This window comes from Medicago sativa, chromosome 4 (assembly GCF_051527215.1).
Source record: "Medicago sativa cultivar Bolivia chromosome 4, Bolivia_mono, whole genome shotgun sequence".
Taxonomy (NCBI): Eukaryota; Viridiplantae; Streptophyta; class Magnoliopsida; order Fabales; family Fabaceae; genus Medicago; species Medicago sativa.
Genome location: NC_140752.1, coordinates 6,196,808 through 6,224,407, shown reverse-complemented (window position 1 = coordinate 6,224,407; position 27,600 = coordinate 6,196,808). Strand labels below are relative to the sequence as shown.

The window sequence follows — 27,600 nt, the reverse complement described above, 5'->3', positions numbered from 1 at the left end:
TTGAGTCTTATTACTTTTGTGAGTATGTACTTGCCAAGAAGTGTTCAACAAGTCCATCATGTTCTCATTTTATTTTTGAGAGGCTCATGTTCTCATTTTATTTTTCTGAGAGGAAGTCCATGTTCTCATGAGTCTTATTTCTTTATTATTTTACAAAAGCTTGACATTTAATTAGTATATTTGATCCTTAATAAGTATTACATACCACTGTCAATCGCTATAAGACTAATTATCGTTGTCTGCAATAGATCATTCGATTTTTTTATACATAAAATCTGGCCGAGTCTCATATTAACAACTAAAAAATTACATCATAATTCTTTTCCTGAAGATCTATGAACATGAATGCAGACTTAGAATGGACAGAACACAGATACTGACACGTCAATACCATTAAATTTTAAAGAAAATCACATAATTCAGTGTAATTATATGTGTTAGTGTTTGACACGATCTGAGGACATGTGTCCGACACTAAAACACATCTAATCCAAGTAGTGTTCGTGGTTTATAACCGAAGATAAGTTGTGTTATTTACTGCCTTGATAGTCGATACAACTTCCATGATTAATAATTTAATATCATATATAGAACAATTTACTAATCAATATCATTGTGTGAATTCCGCAAAGAATCTTAAATTTTAGCAAGCATCTTTGTAATAACATGCTTGCTGCACTTGGGTTTGTTGGTCGTGTTACAATGATTTTATTCTAATTATCGATGAATCTTTAAGCTAGTAAAAACACTAATTTGTGTTTTAAGGATTTAACTAAAATGAGTCAAGAAAAGATTTTACTAATTTAAATCAGTCCCCTCCACAAAACAAAAATGAAATCAGTGATAATCGAATAAACTTTTCATTTTTTTACCTGCCTTATCTTAGTAAAAAAAATATTAGATAATGTTGTAAGTAATAATTTAATATAGAATGTTAAAATTTTAAGATGAATGAACTTTTAAACTAAGACGTAATGGAGGGGTGTATACCTACAGACACTCCGACGCTCAAGTCAGTAGAGGTCAGAAATGAGGTTGAGAGATATGAGAGATTATACCTTGGAGGGACTCCGAGAAGTCCCCTTTATATAGAGGTGTGTGTTTGCAGAGCCGTAGTACGACACACGTGTGTCCGGCGGTTACGAAAAAGACGTTACAGTTCGTTTGAACTGGTCTCTGTTTGCTCCGAGCACCCCTCGCGGGGAAGGGGTGTTTGCAAGTAATATTGCCAAATGTGGGATTTGAGCTCTAATGGAATTGTAACCGTCGGGGATAGATTCGCGGGAACGTGGGAAAAAAGACGTTACAGTTCGTTTGAACTGATCTCTGTTGCTCTGAGCACCCCTCGTGGGGAAGGAGTGTTTGCAAGTAATATTGCCAAATGTGGGATTTGAGCTCTAATTGTTAATGAACCTAAGCAATTGGGTCTTAGGACTTTGACCGGTCATAACAAATTTCATTAAAAACAATTAATTATCATTTGAATCAATTTTTTTTGACAAATTAATTAATCCAAATGCTAATCAATCAATTTTGTAAAAAAAAAATATGTAAAGAAATATGTTTCTTAATCATCTCACAACTTTCTCACATAGACGACCAACTTTATGTAAATTTTAATCAAATTGCAACGTTTTTCAAAAGAAGAAAAACAACTAGATTGCACATCTTGTTCTTGGTGGCTGGCTGCTCAAGTTTATCCATTTAGGATAATAAAGTAAACAAACAATTTACTAATATTATAATAAAAAAGTAATATTATCCAGAAACGCATATATGGTAGGACCCTATTATTAGCTTACGTGTTAAATCCACCCAAAGAATCCTTACACCTGTCCATACTACCCTATCACGCAACTACTAGGTGGAAGGTTCATGAACTGGGGCCCACATTCTGTATCTATATATTATAGCCCATGTTGCCACGTGGCATTGATCCTACACTTCATTCGACAACGCCGTTTCATTCATACTTGTGTGAGACTGAAATCTCAATCATACCCTACACTAGACGACAAATATGTACATGCAAGGATACTTACTCCAAGTGGCTTGGTAAAGTGGTAGGTGTAGGTCAACTTGATGTTCTAGTATCATTTTTTTTTAAGTTAACTTCATCAAATTAAAATTGGATTTAAAGTTTTAAAAGAAGAGTAATGATATTTTGACATCCATTTGATGACAATTTTGTTGACAACCTTGTTTTTCTCACTTCTTATTGGTTAAAAACAATGGAGAGAGAAAAAGGTAGAGAGAGGATAACAACATCATGTGAGTATGTGAGAGAAAGTTGTCTAAAAGTTGTCAAAAAGTGGTTGTCAAAGTATCATTTCTCTTAAAAGAAATCGATTCTTTTAAAAACTGGATCGGACATCGACTTGATAAGTTGGTGGGTAGCATGGTTTGTTGTCCTCCCTCCGTTCCGGAATATCTGACCCATTTACTAAAAAAAAGTGTCCCAAAATAACTGAGTCATTTCAATTTTCAATACAACTTTCATCATTCCCAATACAATATAACTCTAATTAATACTCCCTCCGTTTCAAAATGAGTGTCGTTTTAGGTGTTTACACACATATTAAGAAATGCAATGATTAAAAGAAAGAAAATGGTTATTTTACCAAATTATCCTTATTAACTATTGGTTAGTTTTAAAAGTAATACTTTGGAAGTAGTGTGCAGAGTATTAATTGGAGAGTACAATTGAAAAGAAAAAGTTATTATTGCATTGGAAACTGAAAGTGACATTCATTTTGAAACAATTTTTTTGGCTAAAGCGACACTTATTTTGAAACGGAGGGAGTACTACTTTCATCATTCCCAATTCAATATATTCCACTTTCCCCTTTATTTATACATTTTTTTTAATCTGTGTGAAAAATCAAACTGGCTCAGATATACCGGGACGGAGGGAGTATTCAATGGCTAATGTGCATGAGTTAAAAAGTGGAATGATAAGGGAATTGGAAGTTTGATCTCCACTTCTAAAATAAAGCTAAGTACTATTATGAACAATATCGATATTGACCGTTTCTATATATATATATATATATATATATGGGGGCTGTTAACTTGCACCCACCTAAAAACACTAAGGTGCAAGTTAACAAGCTGCACCTACTAGTTATTTATCAAAACACCCATGTTTTTCTATTATAAACAAATATTATTTATGCTATTTACAAAAATGTCCTTTTAATTAAAATAAAGTTTAATAGAGACAAAAGAGTGTTTTAGTAAAGTACAAGTAGGTGCAGCTTGTTAACTTGCACCTTAGTGTTTTTAGGTGGGTGCAAGTTAACAGCCTCCTATATATATATATATATATATATATATATATATATATATATATATATATATATATATATATATATATATATATATTCGCAACCTAAATAAAGTTAATTTGACCATATTTTCTCCTTGAAGATAAAAATAATTTGAAAATTGTTTAAGAGTCTGGTGATAGAAATAACATGTTGAATTAACATCACTTTTATTGTGCGTGATCTACTATTTTCTCACTAGATTCTCGGGCAAGACAAGGTTCAATTACCATCATAAATTGATTTCCGTACAAGTTTGAGTTCCATAAAGCTAAAGTAATTCTAGCTTCAAAATAAATTTTAAAGTTAAGTTGACAACAAAATATTTATGCATGTTTGGTTTAGAGGTTCAGTAGAACTTTTCCATATGAATTCGATTTTGTGCCCTATATTTATGCATGTTTAATTTAAGAATATTTATAGAAAGAAAAACAATTTGATTGATTACAAAATGAATATAACACACTCAACTGGGGGCTTGGTGGAATACTACATTTTTTTAGAACTCTCTAATTATGTTTTGGTGTAATTGGTTCAACCTAAGGGCAACGACGGATCCAAGATTTTTGAATAGTGGGGGCACTATATATAAAAACTTGTAACATTAATAATTGTCTTCTACGATTTTCTCATTTTCAATACCAATAAAAATATTTTATCTATATAAATAACTAAACAATCATTTAACTGACCATCTCTCATTCGATTTTACATCCGATTCTTGATAATATTCATATTATCAAGAAAGAATTTGAGATATACGATGATATGTGTGGATCAAAAGAGAAATGATTTGCGAGAAGTGTGGGCCATGTGATCAAAATGTCAACTATTGATGCATTATACTCCTAAAAAGAAAATTTTCTAAAAATTTTGTGCAGGCACATGCCTACACATCCAACTACATATATCCGTCTCTGCCTAAGGGTCTAGTGTCTGAAGCTAGGGCCTTTTTTTTTTTTTTTTTGAAGCATGAAGCTAGGACTTTTAACCGCAAAACTTTATGTCAAAAAAATAAGTTTGCGAAAAATTTAAACAAATATATAATATGACCAATTTGTCATAAATAGTTGCTCAATTCCATTGGTCAAAGAAGGGAAAATACTTGGGTGACATAATGTCACCGTGACATTAAATCTGGGCCACACAAAGGTGTTGTGTTGTGTGGTTCAGATGTGTTGTATGTGTTGTGTGGCCCAGATGTTATGTGGCAATGTGTGTTGTGTGGCCTAAATTTAATGTCACGGTGACATTATGTCACCCAAGTGCTTCCCGTCAAAGAAGAGGGTATTGTATCATCCTTAACCGAAGTTCAAACCTAGTATTTGTCCTCAAGAAAACTTTTATTTTTTATTCTATAACGACATCACTGTAAAACTTATTTTAGACCTTTAGGTATCTTGGGTTGTCTCCGATCTTATTTCTTTTCAGGCATATTATAAAGATTTTTATCGAGATGTCTTCTAAAATTACTGTACTTTAGAGTTGAGATGAGCAACGAGAGTATGAACTCTCCCTTCCTTGGTGGTGGGAGAGGCTTAGATTGAAAGAAACCTTGGTTGTGGTATACTAGATAGGACGATTGAAAAGGGGCGATTTGAGTACGAGCTCAACAAGGATTTTTCTGGTCCCGTATATCCCAAAACATTTTAGAGAATCGAAGCTACATAGTTTTCTATTTGTCTAGGACTTAGCCTTCACTATTTGAGTGAAGGCCACATTTATAGAGGTGGAAAACAACTTCTTTGCTATTGACAAGTGAACCTATTCCTTAGATATCCCCATTGTTAGTTATATTATGGTCGTTCTTATCCGATAGCTGGTGGCGAGCTTATTTAACACTATATTTCTTATGTTGTTCCAACGACAATATATTTGTAAATTTGTATCAAATCTATCCGTTTTAAGTCTTGTGTTTGGGTTAGAATTACATTTTACATTTAAAAAAAAAAATCATACTTTAAACCATTTGAAATGTCTTTTCAAATTTGGTTGTCAAAGTCAAACCGCCAGCTTATAAATTGTAGCTTATAGTACATAAACTTATATTTATACTATATATAAAGAAAATAACATGTTTTGGCTCTTTTGAGTTAACTTTTTTATTATTTCAACTATACCCTTAAACACATTTTCTTATAATAATGTTATATTGTTGGTTTTATTAAAAAACAAAAGAATTTTTATTATATTTGTGATATTATTGTTGTCGATATGAAAATATAAATATGATTTGTTGAGTTTGTTACATTTGAAAGTCACAAATATCTATACTTATAATTTTAATCTATATCAAAATAATATATAAAATATTATTTGTAATTTATACGCAAATTTTGAGAAAATATCGTTGATAATATTCACGCGTTAGAGGAATAAAAAAATGGAAAGACGGATACATGAATGCCCGTCTTTTTACTGGTATAGATAAATTAAGGTTGTTCAGTAAGTCTGTCATGAATTTATATCAGTTTTATATATAAAAAACTCATATTTTTTCTTTTAATATTACTTAAGCAGGAACCTATAAATTTTAGCTCTGCCCATCATGATATGAAAGAAACTCCAAATTCAACCAATAATTTTGGTTGAATATTTTTCTCTATAGACATGTTTTTTATATTCTAACTTTTCATTTAGGGTGTGTTTGGTTGAGAGAAGAAAGCGTGAAGAGAGAAATAGGTGAGAGAGAGTATGGGAAGAGAGAAATAGATGAGAAATAGGATGGATTTGATGTATTGTTTGGTATAAAAGAGAGATGAGAGAAATTGATGAGAAAGAAGTGTTGATTGTTTATAAAAGTACTAAAATACCCTTGATTTTATTTAGGTCCTAATAATATTTTTGAAAAATTAAAAAGTACAAAAATTATGTCAATGTGCTGATTGCAGCACTCCCACCGCCACTGTTGAGGCATCCACACCATTTCAATCCCTCATTATTCATTCCCTTGTCCACCGTTAAGGCATCCAACACAATAATATTTTTTAATTATATTTTATTTAATTGAAAAATCAAACCAAGCCTACCTCTCCTTCTTCAACTCAACCACGAGAATAATTTATAGACATGAGTGTGTGGTTCCTTCAAAAAGGAGTGTGTTGTTGGTCTTCTTCCTTTTTAAGGTGTAATGGTGGCCAAACAATTCCATGTAGCATTGAAAGCTTGAGAATTATAATGTTATTATTTTGGTGAAGAAAGCAAGGGTATAAAAGGAAATAAATTAAAAAGTAGAGCTTCTCTCCTCTTTCTTCTCAGTTTTGCGAAGAAGAGAAAAAGCATGGGGCCCACATCAAATAAGCCTCTCTCCCCTATTTCTTTGGTCTCCCAAACAGGAGAAGTGTGATACTTCTCTCCTCTTTCTCTCTTTCATACTTCTCTCCCCTTTATTTCTGTCCAACCAAACACAGCGTAAGAGATTTAAAGTCGAAGAAACTTTTAGATAGACTAACGCTGTGTTTGGTTGGACAGAAATAAAGGGGAGAGAAGTATGAAAGAGAGAAAGAGGAGAGAAGTATCACACTTCTCCTGTTTGGGAGACCAAAGAAATAGGGGAGAGAGGCTTATTTGACGTGGGCCCCATGCTTTTTCTCTTCTTCGCAAAACTGAGAAGAAAGAGGAGAGAAGCTCTACTTTTTAATTTATTTCCTTTTATACCCTTGCTTTCTTCACCAAAATAATAACATTATAATTCTCAAGCTTTCAATGCTACAGGGAATTGTTTGGCCACCATTACACCTTAAAAAGGAAGAAGACCAACAACACACTCCTTTTTGAAGGAACCACACACTCATGTCTATAAATTATTCTCGTGGTTGAGTTGAAGAAGGAGAGGTAGGCTTGGTTTGATTTTTCAATTAAATAAAATATAATTAAAAAATATTATTGTGTTGGATGCCTTAACGGTGGACAAGGGAATGAATAATGAGGGATTGAAATGGTGTGGATGCCTCAACAGTGGCGGTGGGAGTGCTGCAATCAGCACATTGACATAATTTTTGTACTTTTTAATTTTTCAAAAATATTATTAGGACCTAAATAAAATCAAGGGTATTTTAGTACTTTTATAAACAATCAACACTTCTTTCTCATCAATTTCTCTCATCTCTCTTTTATACCAAACAATACATCAAATCCATCCTATTTCTCATCTATTTCTCTCTTCCCATACTCTCTCTCACCTATTTCTCTCTTCACGCTTTCTTCTCTCAACCAAACACACCCTTAAAGTATTCCGTTTACAGTTTTATCACTGATTTTAATCCATAAATTTACCATCAAGAACAAACTTCTTTTTATAAGATATATTGAAAAAAAACTTTAAAAATAACTACCTATTTTGCTGAAATTCGCTTTTATAAATTCTGTTTTTATAATTTTTTTTGGTGATAAATATTTGAAAAATTTAGTCAATAGTATTTGGTCAAAATGTTTTTAGCCCTTAGTAATAAAGTTTTTTCCAAATTTAAATTTAAAAATATTATTGAATGTAAGATTTAGATAAGATCAAACAAGAAAAAAACTATTCATTTAATCTTTTGATGTTTTTTTTTAGTAAATAATCTTTTTAAGTCTTTTCTTTTAAAAATATGTAAATATAAATATTATAATTTTTAATTGAATTAAAATTCAACAATATTTACTTTTTTAGGAAACAATATCTGATTAATATTATCTAGTCCTTTTTTTACTAAAATAAAATTAATTTAGTCCTTAGTCATAAAGTTTGTTCTAAACATTTTTTTGACAAATTGTTCTAAACTTAAATTAAAAAATATTTTCGAATCTAAAGATTTAATTAAGATGAAAAAACAAAACTATTATTTATTTGATTTTTATAAGGGATTTCTTTAAAAATATATCTATTCTTCTATTGTATTATATATCTTTAAAAATATATCTATTCTTCTATTGTATTGGAACTGAGATGTGAACTTTTATATTCTAAATTACATTTTATAATCCTCTTAAAAATATATTTTAAAAGGATAAATCAATAATTTATGTACATTTCTATCATGTCAGATTGTAACAAAATTCTTATGTAGGGTTGGGTAATTCAACTAATTCAAGTGAAGAGATTAAATAAATTAAAGAGTCAAAGGTTGAAAATACAAGGTCTGATAAGAGAAAAATATTATCATACTGCTCCCTCCGTCCCATATTACTTGACCTAGTTGACTCTGTCACGTATGCCAATGCACAATTCTAAACTTAAATTTCTTTAAGGTAGAAAAAATTACGAAAATTTGATATTTTGAAAATATTAATCGAGACGAATCTAACAACATCTTATATGCTATATTTTGTTTTTATATATTAGTAGAAAAATAGAGTCAAAACATGTTACATGAATAGTGCAAATATTCTAAATAGATCAAGTAATATGAGACGGAGGAAGTAACAATTAACCCACTATCTTTGACATTAAAAAAAAAAAAAATACTTACTCATGATAAAAAGTTATAACATAATCATGTAAAATAATTTTCACTTTATCTGACAAGATGCAAAATAAGTTTCATAATTACTTTATCATGTATATATATATATATATATATATATATATATATATATATATTTATTTTATCAAAGTATGATACAATTATCACATCTACTCCTTTCGTTCTCAATTATAAATAAATTTGACTTTTTAGATTCATTTAATTAATGATATATGTGATTCATATTATGGATCACATACATCATTAATTAAATGAATCTAAAAAGTTAAATTTGCTTATAATTAGTAACATAGAAGGTATCCTTTTATATCGTCACGGGCTGTTCATATAACTTAGCTTAATTGACAATATCAAAATTGTTAGGTTGAATGCTTTCATTTGGATTTGAACCAAAAACTTTATAATGTGTGTGAGTTTTATTAGTGTTTATCATTTCGTCTACAAATAATTTTTTTTATTACAAGTCTTGTCTTTTTTCTGAAAGAATTTACGAGTCTTGTTAACGAGTATCTCTGAGACACTCTTTAAATATATTAAATTAAAAATTATTTTTTAAAAATCAAATATTTCAATTCTTAATATATTAAATAAATTTAGTCAAAAAAATATTAAATACATACATTTTCATAAAAATGTAGTGTTTGGTTTGCAAAACAGTAAGTACTGGACATAACAGTACAAGACAGAACAGCACAACACAAGGCAGAACAGCACAGGACAAATTTTTTACGGCAATGAGTAATTTTATTTTTTATACGATTTTTGGGGGACAAAATGCTATTTTGGTATTTTATACAACTTGTACGTGGGACAAAAAGTTGTGCTGTGGTTTGGTGAGGGACAAAAATATGAGTTTTTGTCCTGTCCCTTGCCTCCAGTTTGTCCTGTACCTGAAACTGTTTTACAAATCAAACACTTGACAACTAGAGTTGTTCTGTCCTGTCCTTCATTTTTTAGCAAATCAAACGCACTCTTAATGTTAGCATTTCCTTTTGTTTTTTTTATCCGAGTGGCGAAAATATTTGACTGAAAAAGAAAAATAATTTGACCAAACTTTACCATTTTTTCCTTATTCCGTTTTATCCATTCTCTACTTTCCCGTTCTGAGTAAAGGTCATATTCGTCATTTCCTTTCAACACTTGACTTATCCACTTAAATACGGCGCCGTTTCACGTGACAGCTGGACATCGTAGAAAAGCAGGAGAAAAACAATTTGGCTTCATTCTTTCTCTCTCTTCTTCTTCAAAACTCTCTCTCTCTCTCTGAAAATTCTGAACTCTTCTTCACAATTATCAACTATGGTTCAACTCATGAGATCTGATTCTGATAATAATCACTTCAAAAAAGTCAAATTGGAATCTCAACAAGATGATGATCATCAACTTCATTCTAACAAGCGTCCCAAATTCGATTTCAACTCTGATTCTCCTAAGGTTCTCTTTTTCTTTCAAATCTTTTATCTTTATCCAAAACCCATCATTAATTTCATTCTGGGTTGTTCTGTTTATTTTAATTTAGTTTATTCTGTTTAATTTTTATTATCATGCTAAATTTTCAATTTTTTTGTTAATTTCATATTGGGTGGTTTAATTTTCAGTTTATTATGGTTTATTATTTGTTCTAATTTTTCTCTGTTTTAAATTAAAATTGTGTTTTTTTGTTTGTTTGGAACAGTGTGATTCAGGTGATGATTCTGGTCCGATTTCATACAATCCTTTGGATGAACCAAGTCCACTTGGTTTGCGTCTGAAGAAGAGTCCTTCACTGTTGGATTTGATTCAGATGAAGCTTTCACAAACTTATGATTCCAAGAAGAAAGATCAGAAGGGTTCTGCTTCAGCTTCTGCTGCTGCTGCTGCTGATAGCAAGCTCAAGGCTTCAAATTTTCCTGCTACTGTTTTGAAGATTGGTACTTGGGAGGTAAGATCATAGTTTTTATTTTATTTTATTTTATTTGATTTATTTTTGTTTGTAGAAATAATGAAGGCCCTGTTTTGATAAATAACTTATTTGCAGCTTATAAGTGCTTATCATGATAAGCATTTATGCGTAAGCTATTTCTATAGCAAAAGATAAAATAAAGCTAAATTGTTTTCTTATAAGCTATAAGTTGTCTTCATAAGTTATTTTGGAGAACTTATGAATATAAGCTAAAAACAGTTTACGAAAAATATCATAAGCTGTTTTCGTAAGTTCTCTAAAACACCATCTCAAAACTTATGATGGTGATGAATATTGATGATGTGATTGTTATTTATGGTTTTGCAGTATAAGTCTAGATATGAAGGAGATTTGGTGGCGAAATGTTACTTTGCGAAGCATAAGCTTGTATGGGAAGTTCTTGATGGCTGTCTCAAGAATAAGATTGAAATTCCATGGTCTGATATCATGGCTCTCAAGGCAAACTACCCTGAGGATGCTCCAGGAACATTGGAAGTTATTGTAAGCATCTTTCTTATTTTTTTCAAAACATGTTTTTCGTCTTATTGCTTACTAGATTTTTAATCATTTATGTGTCATGGACTCGTAGTAAATCAAATTTTTCATTTTATTGCTTACTAGATTTTGGATCAGTTATGTGTCATGGACTCATAGTTTCGTTTTATTGCTGAATAGATTTTGGATCAGTTATGTGTCATGGACTCGTAGTTTCGTTTTATTGCTTAATAGATTTTGGATCAGTTATGTGTCATGGACTCGTAGTTTCGTTTTATTGCTTAATAGATTTTGGATCAGTTATGTGTCATGGACTCATAGTAAAAGTGTTAGATATATGCTATAATGGCGCTACAGAGTAGTGAAAATTGAAGAAATTACCATATTTTGCAATATGCTATTTAGTATAAATGTTGTCAAATAGCTTATGTAGCGGCGTTATAGCAGAATTGAATTTGAACGAAACACTATTTTTCGTGATCTGTGATTGACAACATATGCTAAGTTGGTGTGTATTTGTTGTAGCTGGCAAGGAGGCCCCTGTTTTTCAGGGAGATCAATCCACAACCAAGGAAGCATACCTTGTGGCAATCAACAACAGACTTTACTGGTGGACAAGCCAGCATACATAGGTATAAATAAATATTTGTCGAAATTATCTGTCATCTCAAGTGCATGATTGGAATGGCGGTAAAATCAGAACGGCACTGTGTTTTTTGTTCAAACTCTACAGTGTTGTAGTTTTCATCAAAATCAGCACAGTAACTTATTGTGATTCAGCTAACACACTGCCAATCCAAGAGTGCACAGATTTGTTTTATTTTAGTTGTTTTCAATTCATTTGGTAATGAAGTGGTTTTGTCCTGATGTCTTAATGATGTGATTCTGTATTTTGTTGTTATAGGCGCCACTTTGTGCAATGCCCTCAAGGTCTGTTAGGGAGGCATTTTGAGAAGCTCATACAGTGTGATCCCCGTCTCAACTTTCTGAGCCAACAACCGGAATTTGTGTTGGATTCTCCATACTTTGAGACTGGAACTGCAATCCATGACCACATTGAATTGAGTGATGGTTTGGATAGAAGAAGTGAAGGGAAAGCTGGGATTTTTGGACTGCATGATGTGGAATCAGGGTCTGGAGTTCAATCATCTTCCTCCAGAAGTGAACAAAATCTTATGGGTAAAGCTGTTGAAAACAATTTCCAAGAAATTACCTCACCTAGCTCAGGTAATTCCTATGGATATTTTTTTTATACATTGTTTTAATTTGGTCTGATGGTAAGTGCACCTGTTTATAGCCTTTTTTGTATTTCTTGAGATAGCAGCATGTAAAAGTAAAGTTCAAAACTTTTTTTTTTTTTTTTTTTTTAATTTCAAATTTATCATGGAATCAATTTACAAATCTTTTAAATTTTCCTGAATGGTCGGTGAAACTGTACTGTGTATGATCCAGAGTATCAAATGATTAAATTGGCAGTATTGTTTGGTTGTTTGGAAATCAAACATATGTTTAGATCAACCCTCAATGCCGGATCCTCGGCAGCCATATAGCTGGTGCAGCCAAATCTCGACCATTTAGTCTAGGTACAATCTACATCCAATGGTTGAGATTTGCATGCACAGGTTCAACGGTTGTAGAGGTTTCTGATTAATCTGCAATCCGGGTGAGGGAGGGAAGTTTTATTACCCCTCAATAGATCTTAATGCATTCAATTAGAATTGAATTTCTATTGAAGATAAATTTTTTAATTTATTGTGGATATCTACGGGAGATTGTTGCCAGCTGCACTAGTGTTGATTATGTTTTTGTTATGGCATGTCTGTTGTAGCATAGTTTAATGTGACATGTTAAACACATGTTTCCATTTTATAATATTATTCCTCTGTTCTGAGGTTTTTGATTTTGACCTGCTACTGTCTTTAATCATTAGCATTATATAATGGAAAAACATTCAGAACAGCGTACATTACATGTGTCTAAAATATGGATCATTTTATTCAGACTTATTCTACATGCCTTGTGATTTTATTATCACCCGAAAATGATATAATTCCATATTTTATTATCATCTGCAGTGATTAACCCCCATGCAATCAAAGGTTTCAGGAGCAGAGGACCTGAATCTGATAAGTTTCTCAGCAATTTGAGTCAGATTAAGTTGCCTGGTCTTCACCCTTCGATGTCGATGGATGATTTGGTTAACCACATCGGACACTGCATTTCGGAACAGATGGGACCTGAAAATTCCAGCTTCACTAATGACAGAGCTGTGTTGGAGGAATTCACACAATATCTGTTCAATGACTCTCAGTTTCCACCTGTCTCTGATGATGAACAGAATGTCATGACAAGGGTGAACTCCTTATACTGCCTTCTTCAGAAAGACCCTTCTCCACCTGAAGAAAAACAGGTTCAAAATGGTAACAATTTTTTCGATGCTGCTGAAGATAGAAAAGTTGATGAGGGCAATAGTGCTGAACGCAAGAGTAAAATGTTTGATTTGGGAATTCAACAAGATGATGATGATGCTTCTGGTAGCCAGCAGCAAGGAAATGGTCTGTCTAGGAAAGAATCAGCTGGAGATTTGCTTCTGAATCTTCCAAGGATTGCTTCTCTGCCACATTTTCTGTTTCCTATGTCCGAGGATTCTGATAGTCATGTTAGATAGTAGATATCTGATAAAGCTTAGCATCACAAAAAACCTCTTTATTGTAGTCTTTCGCACAGTGTGCATATTTTATGTGCAGTTGGTTACTTAAGCTCAATGGGATTCAGAGATTCTGATTGATGAAGAATTCCAACCGTGATATTTTCCATTTCCAGTTATAAACAAGACAACAAAAATATGTTCGTGTGTTTGGGATATACAACAGTTTTTTTCTTCAATAAAATAGACAGCAGCTTATGCTTTTTAAATATCGATGTTTTTTGTTTGCCGCAAGTTCCTTGACGGAAAGTAATCTTATTTGAGACGTGTTAAATGCTAGTTATGAGTCCGCCTCTTTTGAGGCCACCAAGCCTAGTAAGGTTTTTTCTCTGCTCTGTTATGCGAGAGTGGTGGTTATCTTGAATGACCGTAGCACAGATTCCTCTCTTCAGGTCAATACACCCTAAGATTAGAGATCGATTTTGTCAGAACCAATTCTCAGAATGTACTCTAAGTGCAGGACAGACGGTGGTCAATGTTTCAAAGCTTATCAAGCCATGATCATTTTCCATGACTCAAACTATAGTGCCGATAATTCATTCCCGTTATTTTAATACCCCACTTGGGTCATAGGCTTGCGTGACCAAGCCTGGTCAGTTGAACTAGGCCGAGAACGAAATAACAACTTTAAATCTTTACTGGGCCTGGGAAAAATTTGTCGAAAATAATTCCGCTTAAGAAATATGAAAATTTTGGTCCAAGTTCAATAACAAATGCCTGTCTTTTAGATTCTCCGACAGAGAACAGTCGTATATTGGTGGTAAATACTTCGTACTAGTTATATTAATGAAATGAAGTAATTTAATTTCTAATTAAAGAAAAGATAACACTGTCCTCTGTTTTTGAGAAAAGTAAGTATGTACTGTTTGACTGCCCCCATATTGATACTACTACTATATGCACTCGAATAACACACGATGAACAAAATCTTAAATCTATAAAAGAATTTAATAAGCACAAGCATGCACACACTGGAACTAAATTATAATTCATCTTCAAGGTTCATCTTGGCCTTCATCTCCCACTTCTTGGCCTTCATCTGCCATTTGCTCAGTTTCTTGTAACATGTTCATAAGCATGTTTACTTGATCTTGAAGCATTTCATTTTCTCTCTCGAGTCGAGAGCGTTTGCTTCTTTCGTCCACAAGCTGCACTTGCAAGTGCTCTAGACACCGCGAATCCTCCTCCAGCTGTTCGTTTAGTCCATCTATTTCTCTATCCTGCAACAAAAGTCGTCAAATGCATTAGCCTCGGTTCCATGCGGAAAATGCTAGCAATACAATTTACAAACCTCTTTTCAACACTTTTTCTCGTATATTGGTTGAAATTCAGGAGTCTTACTAAAGTCAAGTGGATAAAAAATAAACTGGTGGAATTCACTTGCATTTCAACAATCAGAGAAACATGTTGAAAAAGACTGTTAGAGTCTGCAATTGGTACTATTCAATTCAATATATAACTCATTCTTAGCTTTGAATTTAAGGTTGTTAAAAAGGAAACTTGGAATGTAACCTTTCTGTTCATTTCTTGGACAGCAATCCTTCGCATGCTTTCGACCACATCAACATTGACAAGCTTTCGTTTCTTTCCAATCAGCCATCCCTTTGGATAGTTTGCAGACTCAAAATCAGGTGGAGGAAGCAAAGACTCGGCAGAGAGTCGTCGGCCGTTGCTGTTCTTTATAGGTTCTAATGGTTCAAACAAGGCCTTTCGACGCTCCGAAAGCTCAGAAACTTCGGCAGAGTCCTGCATTTCCACATTAGGAGGAGTATCTTCCGGGTTGCCGGGTGGTGTTTTAGCTGTATCTTCTGATGATACCTCTAAATTCCTCCCGCTAGCTGTGGTGAACACGTTACCATTCTTTTTGCAATTCATTTAGATATAACAAATTTTGTAATGCAAATGCAAGATAATACTACACAAACAGATCAACAATGTATTCAACTCTTTTTTGAACCCTACCATGGCCAGGGATCTATCTATGAAGCATCAACACAGACACAAACACGACACTGACACATGGACACCGTAATAATTTAAGTGTAACCAATGTATCGTGTCGTGCCGATGTTGGATAGCAAACACACCTTCAATCTGAATTGTTTGTGCTACATAGAGCTCTATACCAGGTTTTCTTCCTTCTTATTTAGAGATAGTAAATTAACACAGCTAATAAAGCATTTATCACCGCAGAAAATAAGAAGGAAAATAAAATCTAAGAGCATAAATTTGACATTTATGCATATAAATCTAAATTGAACAGCACTTATGAGATCAAATCTATAACTATATTGTTTCCTTTAGTGATTCATCTCCCATTTAAGTTTCCTTGAAAAAGAAGATGTAAAATTGAATTATAATGGCAATTTTGTAGTTAAAAGTAAAAACATGAAATGAAAATTGAAACATTCATATATGGTAGATGAACAATAAAGGAAGAGTGATATCAACATTAAGAAGTCACATATGCAAGGAAACCAACATGGAGGCTACACTAAAGAGGGTTGGTTGAAGGTGGAGGCCAGGGTTAGCTGTCCCATAACTCAACACATAACAAGACAATGTCTACACTATCCAAACAGCCACATGGGTTTTTATTCCCCCTTGTACATCAAGAAATTCAATACATCATCAATTTCCATGATCACAAAAATAACAATTTTATTAAGGCTATAATTTTTTATTTTTTTGATGAATATAAAGTATTGTTTTGTTGGTTACTTTCATAAAGAGGTGCAACACATAAAGCGGTGCAACACAAAAACTTTCTAGGAGGTAATTTAAGCACGATTAACTCCGGAGTTCTGATGAGATCTAATGCATTAATGCTGTTATGGTCGCATCTAATATCAATTATTGTTCATTACATGAAAATAATAGTATTGGACTATTGTGTTGGTATCAAACATTGAACATGTTTTCAATCTAGGTGCTGCTACATATGCTAATATTCACTATTCAGTTGAGAAATTAGTTATGATTTCATCATTTTTTTTATGATAAAAATTTTGGTCCAAAAATATTATACTAACGTATTGTTTGGTGAACCAACCATAATAACAAATAAAGCAGCGTAACATAGAAGTTATACCAACTGTTAACCACTATTGTACGCTTCTCTCTCTTCTCTTGGTTACACTGAATAATTTTGCAGAAATTATACAAATAAATTCCAGCTTACAAAACAAAATGTTACATTCAAAATTTTAAAACCTCAATTTCAAATCATACAAATTTCACATACAAAAGATTTGTAACAAGAATTTTCACTTAGCATCTTAAAATTTCCAAATTCAATTAAAAAATCACCAAAAAAAGCTCAATTAAACACCTAAATACTATAAATACCATACAAGATAAAATAATAAAGTGATTCACATATTGATTTTAATTATATATATATATATATATATATATATATATATATATATATATATATATATTAGCACTACAACACTATATATATAGAGATAGTAAAAAATGAAGATAAGTAATAAAAGATGAAGAAGAAAAAAGGTACCTGATCTCTTTCTAGATTTCCAGAAAATCTGAGGAGGTGAAACAGGAGAGAAACCATCCAAAGCATCATCCATGACCATAGTTGCTTCAAAATTTTCTAGAAATATTCCAAAACATGCAAGAAATGAAATAATGAAGATATAAAAAGAAAGAGAATTTTCCTTGCAAGTCTTTTTGGTTTTATTTTTTCTTGTTGTTTACAACATATCCAAAGTTTTCAACAACCTTACAAACAAAGATGCTGATAAATGTGATTATCATGGGACCGTTACGATCAAGATATAATGATTTTCAACGGTTCAGATTATTATTATTATTACTTGGGTGGACATTTTAATGTCAGAGATTTGTTTTTGTCTCTTTTTTATTGTTCTAATCTTTATGTGGTCCCCATTTGGCTCCTTCCTGGTCTTTGTTGTTTTTTTAATTAAAATGTTTGTATAATTGAGAAAAAAAAAAGAATATTTTATGAGCACGTGATGGGTGGCATATGCTCTCCGACGATGATCCGGGTAACAGTTTTTTGTTTTTGAAAGAAAATGTGGATTGTAGTTTTTTTTTTTTTTGAAACAATGGTGATTGTAGTTATAAACAATGACTTATTTATAATTAATTTTTTTTGACTTAAATGCATTTCTCCTATATCTTGTTATAATGTTGTGATTTTGACATCGTATTAAAAAAAAAAAAGGAGAAGTGATCCCTTCTGTAAAGGCTCTTTTGTAAAATTTTAATTTTGATTTTATAACGTGTCACACTATTTAAGTGATGACAACTGTGTATCCCTAAAAAAAAAAGGATGACAACTGTGTACTTTTTGAATTAAAAAAATTGTAAAAGCCACTAATGTATTTACAAATTTTAAAAATTAAAGGATTAAAGAGAGAGGAAGCATGTGAGATCGTGAGCTTCTCCTTCTTTAATTTTTTCCCACCTCCTCTTAAATTCATCCCTTCAACTTCAAATTCAACTCAATATTCAACTATATGTAGCCTAAAAATCCAGCAATTCATAATCCCAAAAAGTAGATTGGAATCCCTTTCATATTGTTCACCCCTGTCTCTTTGATGGAACGCTTATGTAACTCAATTTTACTTGCAACGATACCATTTTGTTTTACTTTTGTTCTTGTTTTTTTTTCCTTTCTTTTGCGTTTATGTGGTTTTTCTCTTGTGTTTTTTTGCAAGGATAGTTCACCATTACGTGTTTCTTGAACCGGAAACTAAAACATAAACTTTAAATCTATCAACTAAGAACCTCTTATGGGTCTAACTTGAGTCCTAGATTTTGTTCACTAATAATTATTCAATGTATTAAAAACAAAAAACAATGCAAGATTTCACCTCCATAAATTTGAATAGATCGAACAAGAAATAAAATAAAATAAATAGATAATAATATGAAAAAGGAAAAGAAGCCATGGATGCACCGCCTCTTTCCTGGCCGTATATCAGAAAAATATCTCACACCAATATCAAGATCTATGAAACAGTGAAAAACAAAGCAAAAATTGGTGAGAGACTAGCAACTGAAGATGCACCCTGCATAGTGGAGGGTGTGGTGGTAGTTGCAGTGGGGTGCCATTAGAAGGCAAACCTTTCCCTCCCTTATGATGGTGTTGCAGAAGGCAGTAGAAGCGGCACCAGAAGAAGCTTTAACCTTAACAAAAAGCTTCATCCACCTATGCAATGTCCAGGAACAACACATATGAAGTAACATGTTCCTGCTTTTTTGAGGGGAATGGTTGTAGCACCATTGCTATCTGTACTGATTGAATTTACAGTTATGCATGATTTAGTCACTTTCTATAACTTTATCCACTGTGTGCACAACAACATAGTTGAACACCGTTTAGTAAAGTTACATACACTCATTTTCTAAATTGTGGTTGATATTGTGGATAATTGCGGCCAGTGTGCCTCAATTGTAGATGTATTATGATCTTTGATATTCTATTTTGTTTTTTTCTTCTAAACTAGTTGTCAACCCGTGCTTCGCACGGGGTGGATTGCTTTTTTCAGATAATTTTGTTGGCAATCACATTTGTTAACGGTTAGAAGTGAATTTATTCCAAAACAGAAGTTATGAATCGCACGGGTTGAATCACGTACTTTTTAAAAAAATTGCTTTAAAGGAGAGATGTTCAAATTACATAACATTGCTATTCTTCGTAAATTTGAGAACGAAGGTCGTGTGCTTCGCACGGGTTAAATTACGTGTTCTTCCAAAATTTGTTTCTAAAGGAGTATTGTTGAAATCATGGAACATTGTTGTCCTTCTCAAATATGGAAATGAAGTTTGTCTAAATTAAAAATATTTAACGTGTATTACATAGTAACTAACATAGCAACCATTGTTATTGCACATATAGTGTACTGGAGTCAAAATATAGATGATGTGATATAGTCAAGAACCTATTTAAGTTTGATTACCAAAAAAGGGTTGGATTATTATATCCAAACTATCGTTTGAACAGATAGTCATCGAAATATTATACAAATTATACATTGTTAACACATTTGCACGAGTGCAGCTCCCAGCGAGATCCAAATCATTTTTAGCATAAGCAGAGAGAGATTCCTGTTGCAATAAAGAGAGGACAAAATAATGTATAAGCAAGTAGATTTGCAATCCTAACACCAAAGAAACATGTTTCTTTCAAAACCTAATGATGACACCAAATAAATATGTTTCTTTGAAAACCTAATGATATTAAGTATAAAGTTATCCTACCAACTTGAATGAATCATGATTTTAAGATATTTTTGAAATAACTAACATTGTAGTGGTGAGTAATTGATTACGTGTATCAATTTCAAAAGTAACCACTACATTTTGTTGTTTATTGGCCGCGGATGTGTCTGACAAACATTTTGGTCGGTGGATCCTCCAAATCAAAGATCAACCTATCACCCTCTTGTAAGTCGCGGTCTACGATGAAGTCAAACCATTCACCACCTAAATTTTTCTCAGCATTCCCTCTGCCAGCAGTCCTAACCTTGCAATTATATGTCTTGTGTGTTTCCACATCTTCTAAAGTCATCCTTAGATACTTTCTTTTCAAGACTCTTTTGGATATTTGATTTGGAAAATGCTATATGAAATCAAAAATGGAATTGTAAAGGCACATAGATTGCTTGAGTGGAAACATGTAAACATTTAATATTGTTGTACCTATTAATATTGTTCTACGTCATTTTGATTTAAAGAGAAGCAAATAAGTTTCAGCTGAGTGCATATGTGCAATCAATTTCCACAACAGACCTCAAACTTTTTTTTCCTGTTTGCTTAATCTTCCACTCTTTTTTGAAGAAGCTTAACTTCCACTTGAAGATTATAGTTGTAAACATATTGAAATATAATATTAAAAAATAAAGAAAAGGTTCCCAGCGTGAGTTGAAAAGAGGTGCTTGTGAAATAAATTGTCAAAAAGTAGTTTTTTAAAGTAACATTCAACAGCTTCTGGTCAAAGCTCATTCCATTCAATTTTATGCGTTCAAAAAAGTACTTTTTTTAGTAAGTACTTAATTGATATTGTATTCGGCCTAACTTCTCCTTAAAAATGTAGAGAAGTTTGAAAAAAGTCGGGTTAAACGATACCTTAATCTCCCACAACGGCAATGTAGAAGCAATTGAATTTGGGAGGAAAAATTGAAAAATAGTTAAAAATATAAAAACAACAACAACGCCTTATCCCACTAAGTGGGGTCGGCTACATGGATCAAATGCCGCCATAATGTTCTATCAAAGACCATATTTGGATCCAACTCATTGACCTCTAAATCTTTTCTAATGGTTTCTCTAATAGTTTTCTTAGGTCTTCCTCTACCTCTTTTAACCTGACTCTCCGCCATTTGATCTACTCTTCTTACCACGGCGTCTACGGGCCTTCTCTCTACATGTTAAAAATATAAAAATTGGAAAATAATTAAAAGTTATTAAAAATAAAAATTAGAAAATAATCTATATGTTTTATGATGTGAATGAAGTGGAAACGGTAAACCTAATAAGATTGAATTAAAAAAATTTAAAATAAAAATAGGTTATTATTGAGGATTTTTAGGTGGGCGGTAAAATTTTCTTCAATAAGGTAACAACTTTAAGTAATAAGATATGATATATAAAGATATTTTAGTAATTTACTTAATTTATTATCGGGTATGGGTATCCGTGGTTATAGATACAATCAAATTCGTGTCTGTGTCCATATAAAAATGGGTAGTCAAACCCGTTTATTATACCCGTGGATACTCATTTAGCTACCCGCTCCATGCCCGTGACGGATTTTACCCACGGGTACCTGTGAGCATTTAGAATACTATGTTTTTGAAATTCTTTATTATATGTTTGAATAAGTTATAATTTAGAAAATCTGTTTATTACTAAAACCGATTCGTATTTGCGCTCAGGTTTCTACTCTTTTTAATAATATTGATACAATTTATCTAAGAACATATATGTAAATGTTGCAGATTAATAACTCTAAAATGATAAACAGTCAAAGTTGCACATTTATAAACTAAAAAGGATCATTATATCTACTAATGCGGGTGGGGTTCCAGAAGTGGACCTCATAAGTGGACCTCGATCCAACCGAAAAACTTTTTTGCTATAAACTTTTTAAAGTAATGAAGGAAATTTGTTCTAAAGGAAAATATTATTATTCCAAAACATGAAAAATGTATTATACTTGGTATCCTTCCTTAGTATGATAGCAATTCCAATCCACATGGTATTATTCTTATAAGGTGTGAGAAGCTAGAAACTATCTACAATCTTCCACATGACTACCATGTCATATGAATGAGTATGTTCAATAACAACAAATAATTCAATTTGCCAAATAAGTTCATATGAACCCCTCTGTGAAAAAGTATCAATCCACAAAGGTTCTTCAGCTCCTTCTTCCAAAGAAAATAAGCTTACGAAATCCTATCACCACTTTTGAAGAGTTCTCCTCATCATTTATCCATTTCTTCCTGTTGTGGATTGATTCTTGCATTGCTTCGTTACTCGGTGGAGGAGTAGAGATTTGAATCTCTGAGACTTTAGGTGAGGTAACATTACTTTCTTCTATTTCCTGATTCACCTTAGAATTCACAGCAGTATATATTAATGGTTTGTTAGGTAATGCAGCTGTAGAAGTTGTGATCATGTTAGTGTTATTACGAAGTTGGTTATTATCACCACGAAGTGAAGTTGTCATTGAAATATTATACAAAATATACATGCCAGAATACAATTTCCAAAAGATTAAAATATGAGTGAAAATGCAAACTTCATATTCATAAAAAAAAAATAGAACATTTACATGAGATTGGAGCATTTTCTTGTAGTTTTTTGAAGTAGCATTCAACAACTTTTGGCCAAAGCACATTCCATTCAATTTTATGCATTAAAAAAAGTACATTTTTTAGTTAGTACTTAATTGATATTGTATTTGGCCTAACTTCTCCTTAAAAATGTAGAGAAGTTGAAAAAAAAACGGGTCAAACGGTATCTTATTCGCCCACAACGACAGTGTAGAAGCAACTGAATTTGGGAGGAAAAAAATTGGAAAATAGTTAAAAATAAAAAATTGTAAAATAGTTAAAAGTTTTTAAAAATATAAAAATTGGAAAATATTTAAAAAAAATTGGTGAGGTAGCACTCAACCAAGCAACACTAAAAAAATTATATGCATTAGAGTAACAAAAAAAAGAGACAGACGGACATAAAATATTACTCTAAACGTTAATGTGTGTATACATTCGTGAGGTTGAAGAATTGAGATAAAAATATTTGGGATCATTAAATGACAGCGTGAATAAAAATATTTGTGAGATTGTGATGATTAAATGATATTGAAATTAAATATATTAGTGATAAAAAGATAATAAAATTTCTTTGAAAAACAGATAAAATTAAATGGAACCTCCTTAAAAAATTAAATGGAATGGTTAAAAAAAATAAAATTAAATGGAAGAAAAAAACATATTGAAATATAATATTAAAAAATAAGGAAAAAGTTCCCAGTGTGAGTTGAAAAGAGGTGCTTGTGAAATAAATTGTCGAGAAGTAGTTTTTTAAGTAACATTCAACAACTTCTGGTCAAAGCTCATTTCATTCAATTTTATGCGTTCAAAAAAAAATACTTTTTTAGTAAGTACTTAATTGATATTGTGTTTGGCCTAACTTCTCCTTAAAAATGTAGAGAAGTTTGAAAAAAATCGGGTCAAACGATACCTTAATCTCCCACAACGGCAATGTAGAAGCAACTGAATTTGGGAGAAAAAATTGAAAAATAGTTAAAAATATAAAAATTGGAAAATAATTAAAAGTTATTAATAATATAAAAATTAAAAAATAATTAAAAAAATTGGTTAGGGGCAAAAATGGAAATTCATATGCCAACCTTCAAAAAAAATAAACTCCAATAATTGATTTACCAAATTGCCCCTCATAGGGGCAAAATGGTAAATTCATAGGACATTAATTTTTATATTAGTCATAGATTTTATTGGATTCACTAAAAGTGAAAAGTGTATTGTTTTTCTTAAAAAAATTGGGAAAAGATAAATTTGTTTTCATAAAGTCTAACGACGAAGCTCATACATACTAAACATTTAGAAGTCAGGAATTGAAGATTCAAATCCTCATCCAAACATATCAAATTCTTATAATTTTTATGCACTAAAGTGATAGTAAATTTTATAACGGTTTTAAAGATAATTTAAATCCTATCTCTTAAGATTACAATATCAAACTATTTAAATCCAATCATCTGCAATTATCATAGATGGCGACCGGGTTGCAATGTAAAACTAAACGAATAATAAAATTTATAAAACTTCAACTCATAATTTTTCATTTCACAATTGTATCATTCCAACATTTTTTTCTCATTACGATAAAACACAACTATTCGTTTGTGTTTAATATTGAAAGGTTCATAGTTGCTACTTAATATTTACTTACCGAGATTGTCACCAACTGCAAGGTTTTTGTCACCAGCCCATGCACTGTAATCAAAACCAAATGCTCTAGTTGCTGATAGAGTTGGCAATATCATATTTATTAATAAAAAGAAGTTATCAGGATGTCGTTGGGATAATGCGTTTGCTTTATGTAATTGCAAGAAGAGGACGCCACAGTAAGTGTGGCAGTGATTAAGTGCAATACATATCTTTGTTTTTATTAGACATGTGTTCACGAAGGACAAGTTAGAAAACATTGCAGTAAAGGTCTTCCTAAATTTATCGAATCATCCATCGTTCACACTTTCTTATTGATTTAAGTACAGTATAAGAAATTCAACTTTAGTAAGATAATAGGAGATTGGAAATACAATAAGTGTCGTGATTTGAAATACACTTAAAACACATTGTTTCCTATTTTGTTTTATTTGCGTACTACCCCTATCATCGTTAAATTTGTGGATTAAGTATCAAATAAATTTTATATATCAGCTTATATTAGCAAATTTTAAATTATTTCTTAATTTTTACATTTTGTTTGGTGGAATACTCAAACTGAAAAATTGACAATATGACTTTAACCCAACTGAGCTTACTTTATACAATTGCAACACCAAAGTTTTTTTTTTTTTTTTTTTTAACAAACTTTTTGTTATTATAATACTGAATTCATCCTATCTATTTGAAAAATTTAAATTTTTTTCTAAACCAATTTTTGTTACACATAACAATGGATCATTTTTCTTTTAAAGGATATATAACAATGGATCATTTTTCTTTTAAAGGATATAACAATGGATCCCGAAGAGTAAAGATTCTAAAAATAACATTGTGATATTGTTAAAAAAATTAAGTTAAACCATAATTGAAACCTAAATTTTGATTTAAAGAAGTTGTAGGGAAGTTGAATAACATAGTTATACTTAATATGAAGTTGAGTTTTTGGTTTTACTTTACAATTATTAAAAAAAAAATTATGGGAGAGTTAAAATGTGCAAAAAAAAGGAGTCAGTTGGAGAGAAAGTATATAATTTTTTTCTGATTTCTTTTAACACACACTATCTGTTTGCAATAAATTTGATTCTCTGTCTTTCTCCGATACCAAAAATTTGTTATACTCTCTCTGCAACAAAATTGTCTTTTTTGTACACACTCTATCTCTACGGTTGCGTCAAATTGGTCGCTCGTTCCTTTCTTTACATTTATGTTTAAAGTTGTAACTACAATAATTTATAATTTTGTTCAAAATATGGAATATTACAAAATTCATTCGATTATTTAGATAAATAAGTTATTTGATACATAAATGTAATAGTGGTTAGAATTTACAATCATTTTATATTTCCAGTGCATATAATATTCATTATCACACGACATGTATGAATCCAACAATCATATTAAATAGATAAAAACTTAGCGGAGAAAGGATTCAAGAGTCATGCATGTAGTTGATTGATGAGTGTTCTTTGTGATTGATATGAATATAGTTGGTTGTTGGTGTTTTTTGGTGATTGATATGCATGACTCCAAGAGTAATATTATAAATGCTGTTATGATCGCAATAATGCTGATATGCAGATCTAATGCATTAATGCTGTTATGATCGCATCTAATGTCAATTATTGTTCATTACATGAAAATAATAGTATCGGACTATTGTGTTGGTATCAAACATTGAACAAGTTTTCAATCTAGGTGCTGCTACACATGCTAATATTCACTATTCAGTTGAGAAATTAGTTATGATTTCATCATTTTTGTATGATAAAAATTTTGGTCCAAAAATATTATACTAACGTATTGTTTGGTGAACCAACCATAATAACAAATAAAGCAGCGTAACATAGAAGTTATACCAACTGTTAACCACTATTGTACACTTCTCTCTCCTCTCTTGGTTACACTGAATAATTTTGCAGAAAATTATACAAATAAATTCCAGCTTACAAAACAAAATGTTACATTAATTCAAAAGTAAAACCTCAATTTCAAATCATACAAGTTCACATACAAAATATTTGTAATAAGAATTTTCACTTAGCATGTTAAATTTTTCAAATTCAATTAAAAAATCACCAAAAAATGCTCAATTAAACACCTAAATACTACAAATAATATATGGTGGGTTTATAAATATGAGATTTATAAATACCATACAAGATAAAATAATAAAGTGATTCACATATTAATATTAAGTGTGTGCCTATATATATATATATTAGCACTACAACACTATATATATAGAGATAGTAAAAAATGAAGATAAGTAATAAAAGTTGAAGAACAGAAAAGGTACCTGATCTCTTTCTAGATTTCCAGAAAATCTGAGGAGGTGAAACAGGAGAGAAACCATCCAAAGCATCATCCATGACCATAGTTGCTTCAAAATTTTCTAGAAATATTCCAAAACATGCAAGAAATGAAATAATGAAGATATAAAAAGAAAGAGAATTTTCCTTGCAAGTCTTTTTGGTTTTATTTTTTCTTGTTGTTTACAACATATCCAAAGTTTTCAACAACCTTACAAAGAAAGATGCTGATAAATGTGATTATCATGGGACCGTTACGATCAAGATATAATGATTTTCAACGGTTCAGATTATATTTTGTCAAAAAAAACGGTTCAGATTATTATTATTATTACTTGGGTGGACATTTTAATGTCAGAGATTTGTTTTTGTCTCTTTTTTATTGTTCTAATCTTTATGTGGACCCCATTTGGCTCCTTCCTGGTCTTTGTTGTTTTTTAATTAAAATGTTTATTTCAATGCTTAGAAATAACCCTTGAGAGATTATATAATTGAGAAAAAAAAAAGAATATTTTATGAGCACGTGATGGGTGGCATATGCTCCTGATGATCCGGGACATGTGGATTATACTTTTTTCTTTAGCAAATGTGGATTGTAGTTTTTGTTTTTGAAAGAAAATGTGGATTGTAGATATAAACAATGACTTATTTATAATTAATTTTTTTTTTGACTTAAATGCATTTTTCCTCTATTTTATTATAATGTTGTGATTTTGGCATCTTATTTTTTTAAAAAAAAGGAGAAGTGCTCCCTTATGTTTAGGCTCTTTTGTAAAATTTTAATTTTGACTTTGTAGCGCTTACGTGTCACACCATTTAAGTGACAAGGATGCCAACTGTATATTTTTTAAATTAAAAAAATTGTAAAAGCCACCCATTTA

The 27,600-nt window shown here is 31.3% G+C and overlaps 3 protein-coding genes and 1 long non-coding RNA gene across 8 annotated transcripts; 1 reads left to right on the top strand and 3 right to left on the bottom strand.

Moving 5' to 3' along the window:
- Positions 1 to 10,013: 10,013 nt before the first annotated feature.
- On the top strand, positions 10,014 to 14,144 carry LOC146925794 (uncharacterized). Of its 2 annotated transcripts, none has more exons than XM_085758245.1 (6): positions 10,014 to 10,225; positions 10,467 to 10,712; positions 11,061 to 11,234; positions 11,754 to 11,860; positions 12,133 to 12,455; positions 13,328 to 14,144. In XM_085758245.1, exons 1-6 carry the CDS (start codon positions 10,091 to 10,093, stop codon positions 13,894 to 13,896), a joined length of 1,554 nt encoding a protein of 517 aa, XP_085614371.1. In that variant the 5' UTR covers positions 10,014 to 10,090; the 3' UTR covers positions 13,897 to 14,144. The 2 variants fall into 2 exon arrangements, with proteins under 2 accessions (XP_085614371.1, XP_085614370.1); XM_085758244.1 differs by having other exon boundaries at positions 13,304 to 14,144.
- Positions 14,145 to 14,718: 574 nt separating this feature from the next.
- Positions 14,719 to 17,706, bottom strand: LOC146925793 (Snf1 kinase interactor-like protein). Its single transcript, XM_085758246.1, has 3 exons — positions 17,456 to 17,706; positions 15,448 to 15,773; positions 14,719 to 15,155 (listed from the first exon to the last, which is right to left on the bottom strand). The coding sequence occupies exons 1-3, from the start codon at positions 17,532 to 17,534 to the stop codon at positions 14,931 to 14,933; spliced, it is 630 nt and encodes a 209-aa protein (XP_085614372.1). The 5' UTR covers positions 17,535 to 17,706; the 3' UTR covers positions 14,719 to 14,930.
- A 2,087-nt stretch (positions 17,707 to 19,793) lies between these two features.
- On the bottom strand, positions 19,794 to 20,804 carry LOC146925792 (uncharacterized). The gene is made up of 2 exons (XR_015033941.1): positions 20,287 to 20,804; positions 19,794 to 20,034 (listed from the first exon to the last, which is right to left on the bottom strand). It is a non-coding gene; the product is annotated as an uncharacterized LOC146925792 (long non-coding RNA).
- Positions 20,805 to 22,032: 1,228 nt separating this feature from the next.
- LOC146925791 (COP1-interacting protein 7-like) lies at positions 22,033 to 26,967 on the bottom strand. Of its 4 annotated transcripts, none has more exons than XR_015033939.1 (3): positions 26,707 to 26,962; positions 24,412 to 24,483; positions 22,033 to 22,543 (listed from the first exon to the last, which is right to left on the bottom strand). XR_015033939.1 is itself a non-coding variant. In XM_085758242.1 (3 exons), the coding sequence occupies exons 1-3, from the start codon at positions 26,783 to 26,785 to the stop codon at positions 22,349 to 22,351; spliced, it is 393 nt and encodes a 130-aa protein (XP_085614368.1). In that variant the 5' UTR covers positions 26,786 to 26,967; the 3' UTR covers positions 22,033 to 22,348. The 4 variants fall into 4 exon arrangements, 2 of the variants coding, with proteins under 2 accessions (XP_085614368.1, XP_085614369.1); XR_015033940.1 differs by having other exon boundaries at positions 22,033 to 22,590; positions 24,412 to 24,455; positions 26,707 to 26,961; XM_085758242.1 differs by having other exon boundaries at positions 22,033 to 22,590; positions 26,707 to 26,967.
- Between the last annotated feature and the right edge of the window lie 633 nt (positions 26,968 to 27,600).